Source organism: Amblyraja radiata, chromosome 13 (assembly GCF_010909765.2).
Source record: "Amblyraja radiata isolate CabotCenter1 chromosome 13, sAmbRad1.1.pri, whole genome shotgun sequence".
Lineage (NCBI taxonomy): Eukaryota > Metazoa > Chordata > Chondrichthyes > Rajiformes > Rajidae > Amblyraja > Amblyraja radiata.
The window spans coordinates 34,353,831-34,376,067 of NC_045968.1; the positions used below are offsets into that span (position 1 = coordinate 34,353,831).

At 45.1% G+C, this 22,237-nt stretch overlaps 1 protein-coding gene across 1 annotated transcript; it reads left to right on the forward strand.

The window, feature by feature from the left end:
* The first annotated feature begins 840 nt into the window (after positions 1 to 840).
* LOC116979838 (deleted in malignant brain tumors 1 protein-like) lies at positions 841 to 21,116 on the forward strand. The gene is made up of 12 exons (XM_033031722.1): positions 841 to 1,152; positions 6,128 to 6,442; positions 9,059 to 9,373; positions 9,996 to 10,307; positions 10,859 to 11,173; positions 12,190 to 12,504; positions 12,578 to 12,646; positions 14,678 to 14,983; positions 17,174 to 17,305; positions 17,805 to 17,885; positions 17,974 to 18,037; positions 20,450 to 21,116. The coding sequence occupies exons 1-12, from the start codon at positions 939 to 941 to the stop codon at positions 20,502 to 20,504; spliced, it is 2,493 nt and encodes an 830-aa protein (XP_032887613.1). The 5' UTR covers positions 841 to 938; the 3' UTR covers positions 20,505 to 21,116.
* Positions 21,117 to 22,237: the final 1,121 nt, after the last annotated feature.

Genomic DNA, 22,237 nt, shown 5'->3' on the forward strand with positions numbered 1-22,237 from the left:
TCCTATGTTTCTATGTTTCTAAGTGATAGGTGGGAGGTGATCAGCATATTAGTGGATAAAGGCTCGAGGTGAAAAGGAAACAAAGGCGAATCAGATCAGGGAAGAGGGGTGAAATGAAAAGCCAAAGGGAGAGATTTGTGAGGAAGGGGCCAGGGAGAAAGTGAGGGGTGAAGACATTCTTACATCGGCACTGCAGTTGCAACTCAACCGCAGTATTGTCCTGCGTCCAGGAAGGAGGCAGATTAAGCGATAAATGTCACTGCTTATCTTTGAGCAAAACAAAATCTGCTAGAAATGGCTTCTGGTAATTGGCCATTGTCATTTATAATTGTAATGCTATTATCCTTGTAATTGTTCCTCGCTGGTTACGCGTTGCTGTTTCACCCAATCTCTCGGGTCTCTGCGCTGCAAGGCAGCAACTGCACCGTTGCGCCACTGGGCCGCCTCTACATTTGCAGTAATAATCTCGATCGCTGAATTAACCCACTCACTGCGGTATGTCTATACTGAGACTATTATTTTATTTTTATAATGGCATCTTGTATACATACACCCCCCACCCCCCTCCCTCACCCCCTCGACCCCATGCATATTTCAATTAGTAGACGCAAGGAACTGCATATGCTGGAATCTTGTGAAGAACACAAAGTGGTGGAGGGTCAGAATGTCAGGCAACATCTCTGTCGACAATAGAGTCTGAAGAAGTGTTCCGACGCGAAACATCGCCTATCCATGTCCCCTAGAGATGCTGCTTGACTCGCTGAGTTAATCGAGCACTTCCACGCGTTTCAAGTATTCGGGATTTAAAGAGCAACTGTTCTTTTACAGTAGATACACAGCGCCTGGTACTGACGGATGGAGGCAGCCCTTGTGCAGGGAGGGTGGAGGCGAGCAATGGTGTTCGCCTTTTCGTCATCATTTGTGGTCGGGCGTACGGTATGAATGAGGCTCAAATGACGTGCAGCTACATAGGCTGCGGCGACGCTGTTTCTGCATCAGGAAACTCACAGTTCGGAGTTGGAAAGTGGCCCATGCTGCAAGCTGCGATTCACTGCACTGGCAGCGAGGACGATCCCTGGAAATGTGAAAGGAAGGCCCTGGCTCACCCCAACTGTTCTGTGGAAACGGAAGCAGCCGGGATTGTTTGTTCGGGTAATTTCCATTGTGATATTTTAGATGCTGACGCAAGGAACTGCAGGTACTGTTGACGTTTCGGATTGGGGTCTGAAAAGGCATCCTGACCCGAAACGTCCCCTGTCCACGTTCACCAGAGGCGCTTGTGACCCGCCGAATTACTCCAACAAGAGTAACAACCTCACGGGTGACAATTCATTGAAACGTCACCTTAAAATCAACAAAATTATTCTCTCGCTTTTATAATAATAATAATAATAATAATAATAATAATAATAATAATAATAATAATAATAATAATAATAATAATAATAATAATAATAATAATAAATTTTATATTTAATGGGCGCCTTTCATACAAAATCTCAAGGACACCTTACATAGTAATCGGAATAAAAACATATAATCGGAGTAAAACAAGTAATTAAAGACATCACAATGCCACAAATTAAAAACAGAATTCAATCCAAAAACAGAAAATCAAAAACACAGTGTGAAGAGAGAGCAGCGGCAACCAATTCGTGCCAGCGTCCACTCTCCCTTCACGGCAGCCATCTTGGACACAGACCTACAAGACTACAGTTAGACAAAAAAAAATCATCCCCCCACAGTGGATAGCACTGTGGAGGAAGGCACAATGTCCAGTCCCCACCCCTTGTTCACCCCAAAGTCAGGCCTATTGGGGCCACCGCAATTGCCTCTACGGAGGCCCGATGTCCCTGGCCGTTCTCACCGGGTGGTCTTGCCCCGGCGTCGGGAGAGTCCTTTCGGCGGCTGGGCCACTTGGAACGGCCGCTTCTTGGTTGGAGCCCGCGGCTGCCGAAGCCGACAAGGCCGCGCCGGTTTGGCGCTCCTAGGCTCCAGATGAAAAAGTCGGCGACCGCTCTCCTCACTGCCGCCTTGCCGCCTCTACGCACGCCGTCTCTCCGCACGCCGCCTCTCCGCTCCGCAAACCCGCAGTCCGGAGATGTTGCTCACGGCGGTCCAGCTCGCCAGAGCTCCAGCGCGGCGACCCAGGCAAGGCATCGCCCGCTCCGCTCCGCTCCAGCGCTCCAGCGCTCCAATGCAGTGCCGCCACGCAGGCCGCGGTGCTGGGTGGTTCCCGCCAAGAAACGGCGCTCCAAGCCCGATGGTAGGCCACGACGACGGGTCGACGGGCAGCCCGGAAAAAAGGCTGCCACACCGACCAGGTAGGGACCTATAAATAAAGTAACACCTTTATTTACCCACATTAAAAGACCATATCCCCTACAAACAAAAAAACAGGACTCACTAAAAACTAAAAAAAAACGAATTTAAGACGGACGGCTGCTGCTAGCAGCCGTTCACCAAGATGGCTCCTCCTCCCTATAATAATAATAATAATAATAATAATAATAATAATAATAATAATAATAATAATAATAATAATAATAATAATAATAATAATAATAATAATAATAATAATAATAATCGTATTCGTGTTTTTTATACATTTATATTGAATCAAAATAATTTATTTCGGTTAATTCACTTCGGGTTCCGATGGACAAAGTGCATACAGATCAAATGATCTACTGAGTTCTCAAAATTCTAATGCTTCTCTGTAATGGATTTTAAAAAAGACACAAATTGCTGGAGTAGCTCAGTGGCTCAAACAGCATCTCTGGAAAACATGGATTGGGGACCCGTAGTTTTACTCCAGTTCTTTGTGTCCTATTGCAGATGATAGGAACATAGAAACATAGAAATTAGGTGCAGGATTAGGCCATTCGGCCCTTCGAGCCTGCACCGCCATTCAATATGATCATGGCTGATCATCCAACTCAGTATCCCGTACCTGCCTTCTCTCCATACCCTCTGATCCCCTTAGCCACAAGGGCCACATCTAACTCCCACTTAAATATAGCCAATGAACTGGCCTCGACTACCCTCTGTGGCAGAGAGTTCCAGAGATTCACCACTCTCTGTGTGAAAAAAGTTCTTCTCATCTCGGTTTTAAAGGATTTCCCCCTTATCCTTAAGCTGTGACCCCTTGTCCTGGACTTCCCCAACATCGGGAGCAATCTTCCTGCATCTAGCCTGTCCAACCCCTTAAGAATTTTGTAAGTTTCTATAAGATCCCCTCTCAATCTCCTAAATTCTAGAGAGTATAAACCAAGTCTATCCAGTCTTTCTTCATAAGACAGTCCTGACATCGCAGGAATCAGTCTGGTGAACCTTCTCTGCACTCCCTCTATGGCAATAATGTCCTTCCTCAGATTTGGAGACCAAAACTGTACGCAATACTCCAGGTGTGGTCTCACCAAGACCCTGTACAACTGCAGTAGAACCTCCCTGCTCCTATACTCAAATCCTTTTGCTATGAAAGCGAACATACCATTCGCTTTCTTCACTGCCTGCTGCACCTGCATGCCCACTTTCAATGACTGGTGTACCATGACACCCAGGTCTCGATGCATCTCCCCTTTTCCTAGTCGGCCACCATTTAGATAATAGTCTGCTTTCCTGTTTTTGCCATCAAAATGGATAACCTCACATTTATCCACATTATACTGCATCTGCCAAACATTTGCCGACTCACCCAGCCTATCCAAGTCACCTTGCAGTCTCCTAGCATCCTCCTCACAGCTAACACTGCCCCCCAGCTTAGTGTCATCCGCAAACTTGGAGATATTGCCTTCAATTCCCTCATCCAGATCATTAATATATATTGTAAATAGCTGGGGTCCCAGCACTGAGCCTTGCGGTACCCCACTAGTCACTGCCTGCCATTGTGAAAAGGACCCGTTTACTCCTACTCTTTGCTTCCTGTTTGCCAGCCAGTTCTCTATCCACATCAATACCGAACCCCCAATGCCGTGTGCTTTAAGTTTGTATGATGTCCTGGCATCGCCACTCTGAATACCAAATAACTGGGCATGAATTAATTATTTCCAATTAACACTATTGAATTGTTTCCTATTAAATATATAATTCCAATTAAAATTAGAATATTTAATGAATACCCAATTCAAATTCCAATTAATATTTCTAATTAAACTCGAAATGTTTTCAATTAACACACACTATTGAAATTAGTATGAAGGGTGACGGCTTTAAGTGAGCATTTTACCGCTAGTGTAACTAAGATCATCCATCTTTAAACATACATAATAGACCACGTGCTGGAATAAACTCATCGGGTCATACAGCATCTCTGGTGAAAGGTCATAGATGACATCCGTGTTCTCCAGAGATGTTGCTTAATCCGCTGAGTTACTCCAGCACTTTGTGTGTTTCTTTTGTAAACCGGCACTTGCAGTTATAGAGTCATAAATTCTTACAGCGTAGATACGGAATCTTCGGCCCAACTTGCCCTCACCGGCCAACATGTCCCATTTACACTAGTCCCACCTGCCCACGTTTGGCCTATATCACTTCAAACTTGTTCCATCCATGTACCTGTCTAAATGTTTCGTAAACCTTGCGATAGTACCTGTCTCAACTACCTCCTCTGGCAGCTCGGTCTATACACTCACCACCCTTTATGTGGAAAAAGTTACCCCTTAATTTCCTATTACAGCTCCCCCCCCCCCCCCCACCCCCCTCACCTTACATGTCCTTGTATCTCCGCCTTTAAATATATAGCTGTTGTTTAATAATGAGTACAAAATGATGAAGCGGATGAATATAGCAACGTATTCCAAGGCGGGGTGTTCCTATACCAGCGGGGTTGACAATAAATACAGGGTGCGGTGGACAACACGTAACAGGAATAATGCAGTTACCTATAATCATGGCAATTGTGCCTGGTGATCCGGGTATTAAGCTAACGTGCTCTATTGGCAATAGGGATAATTAGCACATATTTTGCCTTCGAAAATTAATGTGAAAATTAATTAATAACCATACCTTTGTAAACATGATTTATGCATCTTTATTAGGTATGCGTGGAATGCGTGTGGTAAAGAAAGCTCCCTAAAAAGTTTTAAAACCTCTCAACCCGAAGTTGTGGATGTCGGTGTAAGAGGGTCCTTCACCTTTCGTCAGGGATTCCGACAACGCTCTGAACTCTAATGAATCCTTTTAATCATGCGTGGCACTGTGCCACTGTTGGGAATATAAAAAGAACATTAAATCCATTGTAACGTCACCTTAAAATCAACAAAATTATTCTCGTTTTTATACCAATTTTTAATTCGTCCTCGCATTTTTTTAAATGGTATTTAATCTAAATAATTTATTTCGGTTAATGCACATCAGTTTCAGAGGGTCAAACACGTCCACGGATGAAATGACCGACTGAGCTCTTAAATTTCAAATATATCTTTGCAATGGATTTAATATTTAGAGGAAAGATTAAATAGCTGCTCATATAAATTAAATCAGTTATATTTATTGAATATCTACATTTTTAGTCTAGTTTATAGAAACACCATGGTAACAGGTCATCGGCCCATTGATTTAGCGCCGACCATCGATCACCCGTTCACACTAGTTCCATGTTATCCCACTTTTTCACCCACTCCCTTGCACACTGGGGACAATTTCCAGAGGCCAATTAACCTACAAACACGCACGTCTTTGGTAAGTGGGAAGAAACCGGAGCACCCAGACGCACGCGTTCACAGGGAGAACATGCAAACTCCTCGCAGATAGTACCCGAGGTTAGGATCGAATGTGGGTCTCTGGCGCTGTGAGGCAGCAGCACTACCCGCTGCGACAATGTGCCGCCATCTTCTTGCCACTAAGAATATTAACTTTCAATTGTCCTAAATTCCTCTTGCTAAAATTTCGGAGCTGGACGAAGGAACCTCCCGATATATTGCCCTGGTGTTGTACCGGCATCTCAGATCGTATCTTTGTTCCTGGGGATTTCAATAAAAAGAAAGATTAAAATGCAGAGGGAAAATCGAACAAACCTGAACTATGTTCGGCGAAGTAATTTGTCTTGTGGAATTATGCAGAAGCTATTTTGTCAAACAAAGACGCATACGGTATTTAAAGATATTTTACCTTCTAAAAATGACAGGGCATAGAGAGCTCAGGCTGGTTGGCGGATCCGACCGATGTCATGGAAGACTTGAGATAGTGCATGGAGCGGCCTGGGGCACCGTGTGTGATTGGCATTGGGATCTGCAGGATGCACGGGTGCTGTGCAGAACATTGAAATGTGGACAGGTGATATCAGTCATCGGGGGAGCATATTTTGGAGAGGGCAGTGGTCCCGTGTGGCAGGAGGCATACGGATGCCAAGGCAACGAGGCATCCCTCTGGAACTGCGCCTCAGCACCACGCCCCCAACACACCTGCACACACGAACGTGATGTCAGCGTCATCTGCTCAGGTAGGTGCTTCGTTCGCTCTTACACGTGGATTAAGGTAGAATCGATAATCCTCAGCAAAACAGTCTGAACAATGAGTAGAGAGGAACTGCAGATGCTGATTTATACCGAAGATAGACACAAAGTGCTGGAGTAACTCGCCGGATCAGACAGCATCTCTGGAGAAAATGGATGGGTGACATCTCGGGTCAAGACGCATGGAGAATGGTCCAGACCCGAAACGTCACCTATTCCTTTTTCTCTAGAGATGCTGCCTGACCCGCTGAATTACTCCAGCACTGTCTTTTGTGTAAACCAGAATCTGCAGTTGCTTCTTTCTACAAATTACTTCGTTAATCAACTGGGCAGCTTTCGGGAATGTTTCACTCATCACCAAACTTAAAATGCAAAGTTAGGGTGAAAGATATACTGAGCTAGGCGATTATACGACCTTAGTTTACGGTAACACTCCAAATGGCCTTTGGTAAATGGCACCATTCATAAATGTTGATAGTCTCATTGATCCATGGCATCAGACTTTAGACTTTAGTCGTACAGCGCGGAGGCAGGCCCCTCGGCCCACCGAGTCCGTGCCGACCAGACCAGGGTGCAACCCGTACACTAGCACTAGCCTAAACACTATGAAAAGTTTACATTTTACAGGAGACAATTAAACTACGGACCTGTACTTTTTTTTAAAGTGTGAGAGGAAACCGGATCACCCGGAGAAAACCCACGAGGTGACCGGCAGAACTTACAAACTCTGCACGGGTAGCACCCGTTGTTAGGATCGAACCCGGGTCTCTAGCGATGTGAGGCAGCAACTTTGCCGCTGTGCCGCTGTGCCACCGTGCGGCCCGAGTGCCCCCAGGTCTCTAGCATTGTGAGGCAGCAACTCTACCGCTGCGCCACCGTGCGGCCCGAGTGCCCCCGGGTCTCTAGCATTGTGAGGCAGCAACTCTACCGCTGCGCCACCGTGCGGCCCCAGTGCCCCCAGACAGCAGCTAAGATGTATTCAACATTAATGCAGAACTGACATATTTATCAACCGCCTTCAGTCTTTTGCAACAATTCATTCCAAAGATTAATTTTCACCTTCTCTTACATAAGTACTAACACTTCCTTTTACATTTATCGTACTTCAGTTTTGTTCGAAAGGACGTTGATCTGGAATTGGAGACACGGGGAACTGCAGATGCTGAAATCTAGCGCGTCGGAGAAACTCAGCGGTCGGGCATCTATGCGTGGCCTCCAACGATACTGTGTGACTTGATTAATACGGTTCACAAGTTCACAAGTTATAGGAGTAGAATTCGGCCATTTAATGATGGCTGATCTCTGCCACCTAATCGCATTTTCCTGCCTTCTCCCCATAACCCTTGACACCTGTTCTAATCAAGAACTTGTCTATATCTGCCTTAAAAATATCCCCTAACGGCGGCCCCCACAGCCATTTGTGGCAACGAGTTCCACAAATTAACTGCCATTTGACTAAAGAGGTTCACCCTCACCTTTTTAAAGACCTTTAATTCTGAGGCTATGGCCTTTGCTCCTAGGCCCTCCCACCAGCGGAGACATTCTTTCCACATCCACTCTGTCAATGCCTTTCATTATTCTGTAAGTTCCAACGAGGCCCTCCCTTCAACCTTCTAAACTCCAGCGAGTAAAGGCCCATTGATGCCAAACGCTCATCATATGCTAACCCACTCATTCCTGGAATCATTCTTGTTAACCTCCTCTGGACCCTCTCCAGAGCCAGCACATCCTTCCACAGATATGGGGCCCATGTTTGCGCACAGTACTCCAAATGCGGCCTGACCAGCACATTATAGAGCCAGCATCACATGCCTGTTTTTATATTCCATTCTTCTTGATATAAATGCTAGCATTGAATTTGCCTTCCTCACTACAGATTCGACTTGCAAATTATATTTTTGGGAGTTCCGCCAAATCCCGTTGCACCTCCGATTTCTGGATTTTCTCCACATTTAGAAAATTGAGATTTCAGTGGGTATGGGGAGAAGGCATGAGAACGGGGTTCAGAGGGAGAGATAGATCAGCCGTGATTGAATGGCGAAGTAGACTTGATGGGCTGAATGGCCTCATTATGCTCCTATCACTTATAAACATGTATCAGTTTTTATTGCCACGCATACCGCGGTGCAATGAGAACCATTGTCTGTTTCTCCATAAATCCTAGCTGACCTGTTAAGGATACTCACGACCCATCGATTTATTTAGCATGTACAGTTTATCGGTTCGGAAATTAATCTACAGATGTCCTAATACTTCTATTCTTCTCCATGTTCGTGTCATCCCAACCTGACCCCCCCCCCACCCCCACTCCCACCCCCCACCCCCACCCCCCCCCCCCCCCCCAACTCCTCGTTATCCACATTTCCTTCCCTCTCAATAAGTGTGTCTCCACTTGCAGTGTGTTACAGTGCTGCTTCTATCAGCTTTACAGAAACCCATAGGACCTGTCTATGAATTGACCGCACGTGGGTGATTTCCACGTCCAAATCCGCTGCAGAACTTTTCCTAATGATGACTATTATTTTAAAGGATTAAGCAGGAACAGATTTCCAAATGGACTATATGACACCTCGTGTTTCGTGTTCGTTCTTTTAACTTAAAAGGTCAAAAGGGGCCGCGATTAGTCGGTGGCAATGACAGCTGTTCGGGAAGAGTGGAGATACTGAGGGATGAAATCTGGGGGACGGTCTGCGACACGTACTGGGATTTACAGGATGCGGCCGTCGTCTGCAATCATCTACGTTGTGGAGTTGCTTTATCAGCGCCTGGAGGAGCACTCTTCGGTGAGGGAAATGGTTCCATATGGAAAGATATCCACGAATGTCGCGGCAATGAGATGCGTTTGAATGACTGCCTCGTTTCATCATGGGGCCACCGTCCGTGCACACACAAGAACGATGCCGGCGTCATCTGTTCCGGTAGGTGATTTGTCAAGTCTCAGGTCTCAGACTCAAGATTGTGTAGTTGTAATATGCACCGACAACGGAACCATTTGATGTTAAGTATCATGCAAGAAGGGTTTCGGCCCGAAACGTTGCTTATTTCCTTCGCTCCATAGATGCTGCTGCACCCGCTGAGATTTTCCAGCATTTTTGTGTACCTGCTGAATCACCAGGGGAGGTGTAGGTTATGCCACACCGCTTCACTGAGTATTTGAACTAATAAGGTTGGCTCACCAACAATCTGATGACATTTATTTTTGCCAATGATGAAAAGGAACTGCAGAAATCAGGGATAAGAAATGAATTGAAATAATTCTAGGCAATGTATACAATGCTCGTGTTGGGGTCATTTAGATAAATGGAAGCATAGTTCTGTGAGTATAACACATGATTGCACTCAGAATAATGAGAGTTGGTAGGTAAAATAATCTGAATGTAATTAATTTCAGTACAGGGTAGTGTATTGTCGACACAACAGTTTCCAGTTTATTTACTTGTGCCCAACTTCGACGCCCAGTGATAAAACAAACCTGTATTTTGTTCTTGTTCACAATATGATACCATCGAGTAACATTGATACCCAATTATATGTCCACAGTTGAACATTGGCAATTGCGCCTGGCCGATGGAGAGGGCGTGTGTGATGGCAGAGTGGAGGTTTATTACGGCGGCGTGTGGGGCAGAGTAATTGACAGTCAGTGGGACTTGAGAGATGCAGATGTAGTGTGCAGACAGCTGAACTGCGGCTCCGTAATAAATGTTTACAACTACTCCAAACATGCAACCGGCAGGGGCCCGGTGTTAATGGACAACGTGACTTGCAATGGCAGTGAACGCTATCTCTGGAACTGCACGTTTGCACAACCTAACCACTTATCAATGGGCGACGATGTTGGTGTCTTGTGTTCTGGTAAGATTGGAACCTCTTGTTACTTTGTGACATATATCTACTGTACATTCATAAAGTATTCCTAAATTTTCCAATGGCGTTGCTCTTAGGCTAGTGCCAACGAACAGCATTATCAACTGAAAGACAAAATAACTGCAATTGTCGGAATTATGAAATAAAACATAAACTATTGGGCGTTCTCATCAGTCGGGAAACCATCCTGCCTGAAGTCATCCGTTGCCGCCCCTGGTTTGTCCTGGTCTATTCTTGCTTCCAATCGCCCTACCCATCCCTATAATCAGTCTGAAGAACTGTCCCTATCCGAAACGTCACCTATACATTTTCTCCAGAGATGCTATCTGGCCCTCCAGCACTTTGCGTCTATCTTTGGTCTAAACCAGCATCTGCAGTTCTTTTCATTATTCTGTCCTGTGCTGGTCCTGTTTCTTATAAACTCCCAATTTTTGTCTACTAAATATTAAAGAAGGCAACGCGCTGTATTTGTTGAGACAACACGCTGCCATCTTTACTCGGACTGCTTCCAGATGAATCGTTAATATTTTTCGCTGCAGATCATCTTCCCACCACGCTGATTGACGGCGGAAGTCGTTGTGCCGGAAGGGTAGAGGTTTACTACAACGGCACATGGGGTACGGTGTGCGATGACGATTGGGATTTAACGGACGGCCACGTTGTCTGCAAAGAACTGAACTGTGGGTATGCTCTGAATGTCACGGTTTCCGGCTGGTTTGGCCAAGGTTCGGGTCCTATCTGGATGGACAATGTCAACTGTTCAGCGAATAATTCGGCCTTGTGGCAATGTCCGGCGAGAGCAAGGGGAGAAAACGACTGCTTTCACAAAGAAGATGCTGGGGTTATCTGTTCGGGTGAGGTTTGACTTAAAACATACAGAATGTCTCACTCTAGATGAAGTCGAATTCGTACATACTTTGGATGGCGAGTTCTGATCAAGATAAAGTGTGAATTTGAAATGATGAAATGTTAATGCCCCCCCCCCCCCCCCCCCAATAAGATCGATTTGATCTATGAATAGAGTATACATTTTAGAATATAGGGGGCACAATGGCGTAGCTGGTAGAGTTGCTGCCTCGCGGCGCCAGAGACCTCGAGTGCTGTCTGTGTGGAGTTCCCTCTTTCTCCCTGTGACCGCATAGGGTTCTTCCGGGAGCTCCGGTTGCTTCACACATACCAAAGACGTGCGGATTTGTAGACTGATTGGCCCTATGTAATTAATTCTGTGTGTAAGGAGTGGAATATGGAAAGTGGGATAACATAGAACTGGTGTAAACGGATGATCAATGGTCGGCGTAGACTTTAAGCTTTCTGTCCTAGAACCCCTCCATTGCCAGAGTGAGGAAGGGCATGTGCATAATCCGCTCGGATAGTTTACAACCAAACGGTGTGAACACTTAATTCTCCTATTTTAGGTAGCTAACCTACAATTAGGGGCCGATGCCCCTCCCTTCCCCACTCTCTTCCGCACCCGGATGCGCACCCATTTCTCTCTGCCCTCTACCCCCCCCCCCCCCCCCCCCCCCTTCCCGTCCTATTCCAGCTACGTGCCTTTCTCCAGCTTCACATTTCATACATCTTCCATCCCTTTCTTCTTATCTCACACGATTTGTCTTCTACTCTCTGGTCTATCCGCCCATGAGCCATTCAAACTCTCCTCCACGCCTACATCCAACTGTCCTTCAGGATTTGGTCCCACCTGTCCCCCCATTTACCTCTATTCTAGCTTTCTCTCTCCCATAATCAGTCTGAAGAAAGATGCCGACCCGAAAGGGCGGCTATCCATGTTCCCCTGAGGCGCTGCCTGACCCGCTGAGTTACTCTGGCACTTTGTGACTCCTTTGGCTCAACGTGCTTCTTTGTTTTACAGATCACAAGGCGATAAAGTTGGTGAATGGCGCGAATACCTGCCAGGGCAGGGTTGAAGTCTTCTTTAACGGGACCTGGGGCACTGTTTGCGCGGATTTCTTTGGCGACGAGAATGCGGGGGTAGTTTGTGCTCATCTCGGCTGCGGCACAGGAAAGCCGGTTCTACAAAGCTCGGTATTTGGCCAGGGATTCGGACAAATCTGGCTGGATGATGTGAAATGCCGCTTGCACGACTCACTCCTGTGGCAATGTCCTTCTTCACCCTGGGGTCAACATGACTGTGACCACGGCCAGGATGTCGGGGTCATTTGTTCAGGTAATAATGTAACCACGAAGCCGCTTGCATTTGCAATATTACTCTCAAGTGATGGGTGTAACTTGTTTCACAGAATCCAAACCGCCGAAACACCGCGTTGCGATGAAAGAGGAAACAATGAACCAAGTTCCTGAATATGCTGGTAATGTCTAATATGTTACTTATCAAATCTATGTCTCAAGTATGCTTTGGCCTATTTCATACGGTCAGCTTAAGTGCGTCTCCTTGTCTATTGCTCTGTCCGCAGAGAGTATTTCCTTTATTCGCAGTCTCAGAAGGATGCACATAGCCGGGCGCCAACTTAATTCTTCCACTGCTCGTGTAGAAAGTCAATCTGCAGCTTTGGACCAATTCAGGCGACGTCATCAGAAGTTGCATTTGGTTTGTAATCAGAAGTTGCTGATCAGCCAAATTTGGAGTCACTGATTGAATGATACAGCATATTTACAGTCATTGACTGGTTGAATGATACAACATGGAAACAGGCCATTCGGCCCACCGGGTCCAAACTGTCCATAGATCATAGAACATAGAACAACGCGGCACAGGAACAGTCCTTTCCGCCCACAATGTCCACGCCCAACATCGTGCCAAATTAAACTAATCTCCTCTGCCTGTACATAATCTATATATTTCCATCCCCTGCATATCCACGTGCCTATCCAGAAGTCCCTTAAGCGTCATTATTTTATCTGTCTTCATCACCGCCCACGGCAATGTGTTCCAGGCACTCACCATCCTCTGTAAACATGCCTGGCACATCTCTTACATGAATCCGCTTTCTCACCCACTCCTTACACACTGGAGGCAATTTACAGAGACAAATTAACCTACAATCCCGCGCGTCTTTAGGACGCGGGGGAAAACCCACGCCGTCACAGGGAGAACGTGCAACTCCACACAGGCAGCTTCCGAGGTCAGGGTCGAATCAATGTCTCTGGCGCTGTGAGACAGCAGCTCTACCAGCGGCGCCATTGTGCCGCCTTACATTGAGGAAGTTATAGATATGGTGGAAAGTGCGATTGTTGTGATGGACGCACACAGAATATGATTCACTTCCCCTACATGGCACCAAATCAAGAATCAAACGCTGGAAAATAACACAGTTTTGATGTCCGCAGCACATTCTGTTCTGAATTCCAGCGTAGTCCGGGCATTCTGCAAATCTACATATGGCATAATAGCATTGTCAAACTCCGGATGGGCTGGTATCCTCCACTGGGCTGGTATCCAACACATTCACCGTCCACCTTGCTGCCTCTAGATTACCCGAAATAGTTGGCATCCCAGAATTATTTTTATCATGGCTCAAATACGCCCAATCCATCACACAGACCAGACTCACCACCAATGACCGCAATCTGCACTTCAAGCAGAATCAAAGGCATGTCTCTGTCGCACCCCTGTCATCCCCTTTCCACCTCTGTTATCAGACTTCTGAACGGTCCTTCCATACGTTAGGGTCCTGTCCGATTCACCTCTACCCCATTGTGTACATTGGACTTTGTCTCTGGAACTGGTACACAACGATGCCGAGCACTATATTCTACGCTCTGTATCTTCCCCTTCGCTCTTGAGTTTGTCATGATTGTATTTATGGATAATATTATCGGATATGATTGGATAGCATGAAAAATTAAACTTTTCACTGTATCTCGGAAGACGTGACAATAATAAACCCTAACCTAAAACAGGAATCGGTTAGGTTCTTGTCGTCGTTTTAATTCAACTGATCAAAGATTTAGTTTCGTTTTTGAATCTAGAGATACAGTGCGGGTCCAGCGATTCCCGTACACTGACACGATCCGACACACTTGCAACAATTTACAATTCTTACCGAAGCCAATTAACCTACAACCCTGTACGTGTTTGGAATATGGGAGGAGACCGGAGCATCCGGAGAAAACCTGCACGGTCACAGGGAGAACGTACAAACCCCGTACGGACAGCACCAGTAGTCAGGATCGAACCTGGGTCTCTGGCGCTATGAGGCAGCAATTCTACCGCTACGCATCCGTGCCGCCCTAACCCTAAGCCTTTAAAGTCTAAAATCTAAAGATCTATAAAGGAACTTGCAGAATGGTGGTAAATAAATTATCGGTAAATAAACAACGTAGCATATTCGGTGCAAGTTAACGTTGCCACATGTTCATAGCCGCGCTGTGTATTTCAGACGTGCGGTTGGTGACGGGGCCCGATCGTTGCTCGGGAAGGGTTGAAGTGTACTTCAATGGGACGTGGGGTACGGTGTGCGACGACTCCTGGGACTTGCGCGATGCCACAGTGGTGTGTGGGCAATTGAACTGTGGAGATCCCAAGCTGGCCTCCGCCGGAGACCTCTTCCCCCAAGGCAACGGGACTATTTGGCTGGACGAGGTGAAATGCACAGGGGGTGAACGAACCCTGTGGGATTGCCAATTCGCTGCCTTCGGTGATCATGACTGTGGACACAAGGAGGATGTTGCCGTGATATGTTCCGGTCTGTGACATTACCGTGTTGATGTTTTTTTGTCAACTCTTCTGCTTCGACCTATCTATATATCTTCATGCTACAATCGTACACGAACCCATCCTCTTCCCGTTCGGCCTCTCCGATTACTGGACGCCTCGGTCTTTAGTTACCTGCAGCCTTCTCCCCCTTTCCTCTCTTCAAATATTTCCACTTCAAAATAAAGGGCCAAATTGCGGGCGTAACTCAGCGGGTCGGGCAGCATCTCGGTAGCACATGGAGGGGTGGTGTTACGGGTAGAGTCTGAAGAAAAGTCCCGAAGCGAAGCATCATCGATCCATGTTCTCCAGATATGCTGCTTGACCCGCTGAGTTACTCCAGAACTTTGAATCTGTTCTTAACGCGTCCGATTATCCTTTCTGCTGATGTTTTGTGTGTTATCCTTGTTCTCCCTCGATGCGCATGAAATTCCTATTGAGATCATCTCACCACATTAAACCTTTGAGGAAAAACAAAGTAAGATTCGTATTTAGACACCGTATCTGAAGCGGGAACAAAGCGCCCACTCACAGATGCTGCCTGACCCGCTGAGTTGGGGGGGGGGGGGGGTCAGTATTTATGTGGATAGAGAACTGGCTGGCAGACAGGAAGCAAAAAGTAGGAGTAAACGGGTCCTTTTCACAATGGCAGGGAGTGACTAGTGGGGTACCGCAAGGCTCAGTGCTGGGACCCCAGCTATTTACAATATATATTAATGATTTGGACGAGGGAATTGAATGCAACATCTCCAAGTTTGCGGATGACACGAAGCTGGGGGGGGGGGGGGGGGGGGGGGGGGCAGTGTTAGCTGTGAGGAGGCTGCTAGGAGGCTGCAAGGTGACTTGGATAAACTGGGTGAGTGGGCAAATGCATGGCAGATGCAGTATAGTGTGGATAAATGTGATGTTATCCACTTTGGTGGCAAAAACAGGAAAGTAGACTATTATCTGAATGGTGGCCGATTAGAAAAAGGGGAGATGCAACAAGACCTGGGTGTCATGGTACACCAGTCATTAAAAGTAGGCATGCAGGTGCAGCAGGCAGTGAAGAAAGCGAATGGTATGTTAGCATTCATAGCAAAAGGATTTGAGTATAGGAGCAGGGAGGTTCTACTGCAGTTGTACAGGGTCTTGGTGAGACCACACCTGGAGTATTGCATACAGTTTTGGTCTCCTAATCTGAGGAAAGACATTCTTGCCATAGAGGGAGTACAGAGAAGGTTCACCAGACTGATTTCTGGGATGTCAGGACTTTCATATGAAGAAAGACTGGATAGACTTGGCTTGTACTCGCTAGAATTTAGAAGATTGAGGGGGGATCTTATAGAAACTTACAAAATTCTTAAGGGGTTGGACAGGCTAGATGCAGGAAGATTGTTCCCGATGTTGGGGAAGTCCAGAACAAGGGGTCACAGTTTAAGGATAAGGGGGAAATCTTTTAGGACCGAGATGAGGAAAACATTTTTCACACTGAGAGAGTGGTGAATCTCTGGAATTCTCTGCCACAGAAGGTAGTTGAGGCCAGTTCATTGGCTATATTTAAGAGGGAGTTAGATGTGGCCCTTGTGGCTAAAGGGATTAGGGGGTATGGAGAGAAGGCAGGTACAGGATACTGAGTTGGATGATCAGCCATGATCATATTGAATGGCGGTGCAGGCTCGAAGGGCCGAATGGCCTACTCCTGCACCTATTTTCTATGTTTCTATGTTTCTATGACCCGTTAGGTCCCTCCGACACTTTACGTTTTGCTCATGATTCCAGCATCTGCAATTCCTTGTGATTTACTTATCTGAAAAGGGTATCACTTCAAACTTAGAATTAAAATGTATCATAAAAAAATATGTATTAACCTGGAGACACAAGGAACTGCAGATTCTGGTTTACAAACACTTAGATAAAGTGCTGGAGTAACTCAGCTGGTCAGACAGCATCCCAGGAGGACAAGGATAGGTGAAGAAGGATCCCGACTCAAGCTGTCGCCTTTCCATGTTCTCCAGAGATGCTGCTTGATGCGCTGAGTTACTCCATCACTCTGTGTTCAGATTTAACCCTAACATTTCTACAATTGTATGGGGAATTTACGTAACGTATCAACAATTGTCGGTGTCCGCAACAGAGATGGCTGCACCATGATTTAATGAAAGACCGTGCACCTGATTATATTTTATTGTGTTTATTTCAGGTCAGCAGGTGCATGCACCATCTTTTAATTCTCTCAGAATCTTCGTTTATGTCATCCCTTGCATTCTCGGTTCTGCTCTTATCGCCGTTTCACTTCAACTGGCCAAAGGTTCAATAAGAAACTTCCAGAATGGTTAGTAAATAAATTATCATGGACATTAATGTGCAGACAGAATTTATGAGGACGATGCCAGGAGTTGAGGGCCTGAACTATAGGGACAGTTTGGGCAAGCTAGGACTTTATTCCTTGGAGCATATGAGGGGTGGCCTTTTAGAGAAGTATAAGATCATGAAGGGGAAGGATATGCTGAATGCACAGTCTTCTAACCAGAGTAGAGGAATTAAGAACCAGGGGACCCGGTTTAAGTTGAGAAGGGAAAGATTTAATAGGAACCCGAGGGACATTTATTTTCACACAGACATGAAAGACCGTGCACCTGATTATATTTATTTTCACAAACACATGAAAGACCGTGGGTGGGTATAGGGATCGAGCTGTGGGTATATGGATCGAGATGTTTCGGCACGACATTGTGGGCCGAAGGGCCTGTCCCTATGCTGTACTGTGCTGTCTACGTTCTAATTGCTGTCCAGTTTTGTTTGCCTCATATGTACTCCTGTTGGTATTTTAGGCCGTAGGAAACTGCTGCACCCTGATCTCCCTGGGCCAGTGTACGAGGAAATCGACCCTCAGCAGCCTGTGACAGGACTCGGTAATTATCTTTAAACTGGCTACACATATTACCTATCAATATAAATGCACTCTTTTTAAATGAAGCTTTTGTTTTGTTTGGTCAGTAGATTCACATTCTATCAGTTCGGTGGACTCCGATTTGCTTGAACATGAAGATGAAGACTTTACAAGGTAGATTTGATACAAGTACTCGCGTCCTGCGCCCCATCAGGTCAGGGCGAAATAAAATCAGTTATTCTTTAAGAAAGAAAGACGAGCACTTGCTAATAAATATAACTGTAAAGACAGCAAATTGGAAGTTAAAAAAACTCAAACTAAAAATACTCAATAATGATGAATAGTGAATATGAAGTAACATGAAAAAAGTTGATAACATTTTACAGCAAACCGCTCCCTTCGTAGGACATTCTCAATTGCAAGATTGACATTATATATTGCTCGCTAAACTCGTTCACGTGGACATAATTACACGTTACACATTTTCAGTGCAAACCGACAGGCATTTCCGCTTGAAGATACAAAGTGCTGGAGTAACTCAGCAGGTCCGGCAGCATCTCTGGAGAAAATGGATAGGTGACATTTCGGGTCGGGAGCCTGCACTCAGTCTGAGAAAGGGTCACGAATCGAAACGTAACCTATCCATGTCCTCTGGAGATACTGCCTCAGTTACTCCAGCACTTTGTGCCTTTTTTTGTGAACTAGCACTGTATTTCCTTGTTTTTATGCATTAACTATTGCTGTTATTGCAATTGTTGAAACTGCTATGATTTACACTTTAAAATACCAATTACTTCCCCAAAACTCTTCCTTTGTTTTGATAAGAAAGGCGATGGACTGAATGACTGGAGCGAAGTTCTGAACTCTTTGCTGTTTGCTTTGGACAGTGCGATATAAAGCGGCACAGGTCACATTCTTGCCAGGAAGCAACCCGCTCTGACAAGAACAGATGTAAACGAAGAAATAATGAGTGCATTCTCGCCCTGTTACCCATTATCCTCATTGGCCATAATCAGCGGGTCAATTATATGTTGTTGATGTTATCACAACGTTTAAGAAACATTTAGACAGGTACATGGATAGGATAAATTTAGAAGGATACTAGACCAAGTGGGACCCGTTGGGTCCCTGTCACACGGGAGGCCTGGTCCCCCAACGCAACCCGTTCTCCAACGCAATATTCCCCACTCACCCGTCCCCCCCACAATATTCCACCACTCACCCATAGCCCCCAACTGTGCAGGGTCGGCTCATTTCCCCTTATATCCCAGCACTCCCTGTCCATCCTCTTCAGCCTCCCTCTTTTTAAACATTAAAATGTTGACTTTTCACTTAAAAAAATCCAATTGCACTTGTAATTTACAACATTATACCGGGCAGGGCCAGCAAGTGCAATTGGATGTTTTTACAGTGAAAAGTTAAGTCTGCAGTTTATGTAAATCAGATCCCATTGTGACGTAATAGCTGCTAACTGCCACTGCAACTTCTCAAACTGGATTTTGTAAAGTTAAAAATATGAATAACTTGTAAAATATACTATCAATCTGAACGGAACTTGACACAGCACACCACGGGACAATTGTGAGTAAGGAGGTCCAAAAATTGTAGCACTATCGTGTACCGTTTTGGCATAATTTCAGGAGCAGACCTCAGACTCATAGACATAGAAACAAACAAGATGAGAGTTTTAGTAATATATAGATAGATCGGCCAAATGCAGGAATGTGGGATGGTCCGAAGGGCCTGTTTCTACGCTGTACGACTAATAGAATTATGCATTTGTGTATTGTGTCCGCAAGTGTAGACCAGATACTGAGCATCCTCCATCCTCCCAAACCTACGCCACCAAGTTAGGGCCATATGCATGATCGATGCCATCCAAGCTTCTGGACATGAGCAACAACGTCGCAGAATGCCCACACCATCTAATTCTTAGCGGCTTTGTTTCATTACACCAGAGCCAACACTAATTTCGTGCACCGGCATAGCAGTGCCGTGCGAGCTCCCCAGTGAACTGAATTCCTCGCCAAGATTACTCCGACAGCATCTCTCAAATTTGGCTACCTATATTCAAAGCTGAAGGGAGATCCGTTCAGAAGCCTGATTACACAGGGGAAGAAGCTGTTCCCGATTCTGGTGGTGTGGGCTTTCATGTTTCTGTTTAGTTTAGTTTAGTTTATTATTGCCACGTGTACCGAGGTACAGTGAAACACATTTTTTGCTGCGCGCTATCCAGTCAGCGAAATCCAGCCAGCCTATACAGGATTACAATCGAGCCATCAATGGTGTGCAGATACAGGATAAGGGGAATAATGTTTAGTGTAAGATAAAGACTTCTGTGCCCTCTGCTTGACAAGAGTGGGGAAAAGAGGGAATGACCAGGGTGGGACAAGTCTTTGATTATGTTAGCTATTTTGCTGAGGCGGTGTGAAGTGCAGATGAAGTCAATGGCAGCATCTACACTTTGTTTTATAACGACATTAAAAGATTGAAGCGAGAATGCGCCGGAAGCCTGCATATTTAAATCGTAAATTAATTCACACAACTTATCATACAGTGTACTCATAATTCTATCTCGCCTTGTAGGGTTGATGCACAGTTTGACGATGATTTTGGAAATGAATATGACGATATTGAATAATTTTGCATGAAGATGTGAGAATGACCGCGTCAAATTAATCACCCAATAATTTGTTACAAGCATCCTGCAATGTTTGACGAAATATGAAGGAGGGTCTCGACTCGAAACGTCACCTATCCATATTTTCCAGTGATGGTGCCTGACCCTTTGAGTTACTCCAGCATTGTGTGTCTATCTCTGTCATGTGTGATGCCTCTTTTGAGTTTCATTTGATAACAATTTAAATAGAAATTAGTGTCCAGTTGAGTGTGTCAATGGATGGTTCCACCAAATTAAGAGGTGGTTTAGATGGTTCAGAATGTAAAATAGTTTATGTTTGAATTGAACTGTGTAGGTAAATATCTTGTCTCTTAACACGCCTCCGCTCCCGGTCACTTATATCTGCAGAGATCCATCCATTGAATGATGGCATTTTAAATCCTGTCGGTCTTAAAAATGCTTCCAGGAATTGCGCTCCCATTCCCAAATATTGCTCCCATTTTCCATCTTTTGTTTTTTTTTAAATCAACGATTTAACCCCTAATGATATATAGGCGACATTATTTCGACTTAGAAAGGGGAATGTTATGCATATCTCGGATTTAATAAATGATTGAAGTGAGATTCTTGTTATTGAGCCTTTTGGACAGCACTGATTCATCATTCCTCTTGGTCTGGAGATATATAAAACGTGTTTCTCATTCCACTGAAAATGAAACATTGAGGTACTATTATATAACTCGTGCGTATTTACACTGAGGTTACAAATGTCGACACATCTGTTTCCATTCATCAAAGATCTATTAATTACAGATTATGGCAGGACTTCTTGATCCATCCTTAATGTAGATTCAAACAAGTTCCATTGCATTAGACCTATAAATGGATATAGAACCAATGTCACAGAATAATCCAGCACAGAAACAAGTCTTTCGGGCCATCTCGTGAATGCCAACCAGGATGCCTCATCCAAGCTAGAAAGAATTGCCCCAGTTTGTTCCATGTGCCTTTTAAACTATTCCTATCCATGTACCTATCCATATGTATTTTAAATGTTGTTATTGTATCTGCCTCAACTACTTCCTCTGGCAGCTCATTCCACATATTTACCATCCTTTGAGTGAATAATTTGTCTCTCAGGTCCCTTTTAAATATTCTCCCTATCATCTTAAACCTAGGCTCTCTTTGATTCCCACGCCCAGGGCACAATAATACGTGAATTCTCCTTATCCATACCTTCCTGATAAAGTCATCCTTCGGTGTCCGGCACTCCAAGAAATGAAGTCCTAACCTGCCCAACTTCTCCCTATAGATTGGGCCCCCGAGTCAAGAAAACATCCTCATAAATCTTCTCTACACTCTTTCCATGAATGACATATTTCCAATATCAGAGTGACAAAAGCTGAACACAATACTGCAAGCATGGACTTATGATCGTCTTGTACATCTTTCCATATAACATTCCAACTTATGTACTCAATGCGCTGACTGTCGCAAGCCAACTTGCCAAAGGCCTTCCTCAGCTCCCTGGCTAAATGCTGCACCACTACCAGAGAACGGTGCTTTTATATGAATTCTTATACTCCTTGGACATACTTTTCAACAACACTCCCAGGCCCCTAAGGAAGTGCTACCCTGATTTGATTTACCAAAATGATACAATGATCTGAATTGAATGCCATTTGCCATACTTCGCGCCTACATTCGCCCAATTGTCTAGCTGATCAAGATCCCACTCTAATTGCTGATAAGTT

Coding starts and splice junctions, on each gene's coding strand:
- LOC116979838 (XM_033031722.1), top strand. CDS start 939: ATGAATGAGGCTCAAATGACGTGCAGCTACATAGGCTGCGGCGACGCT. Junction 10,308..10,858: donor TGTTGGTGTCTTGTGTTCTG/GTAAGATTGGAA, acceptor TTTTCGCTGCAG/ATCATCTTCCCACCACGCTG. Junction 11,174..12,189: donor TGCTGGGGTTATCTGTTCGG/GTGAGGTTTGAC, acceptor TTTGTTTTACAG/ATCACAAGGCGATAAAGTTG.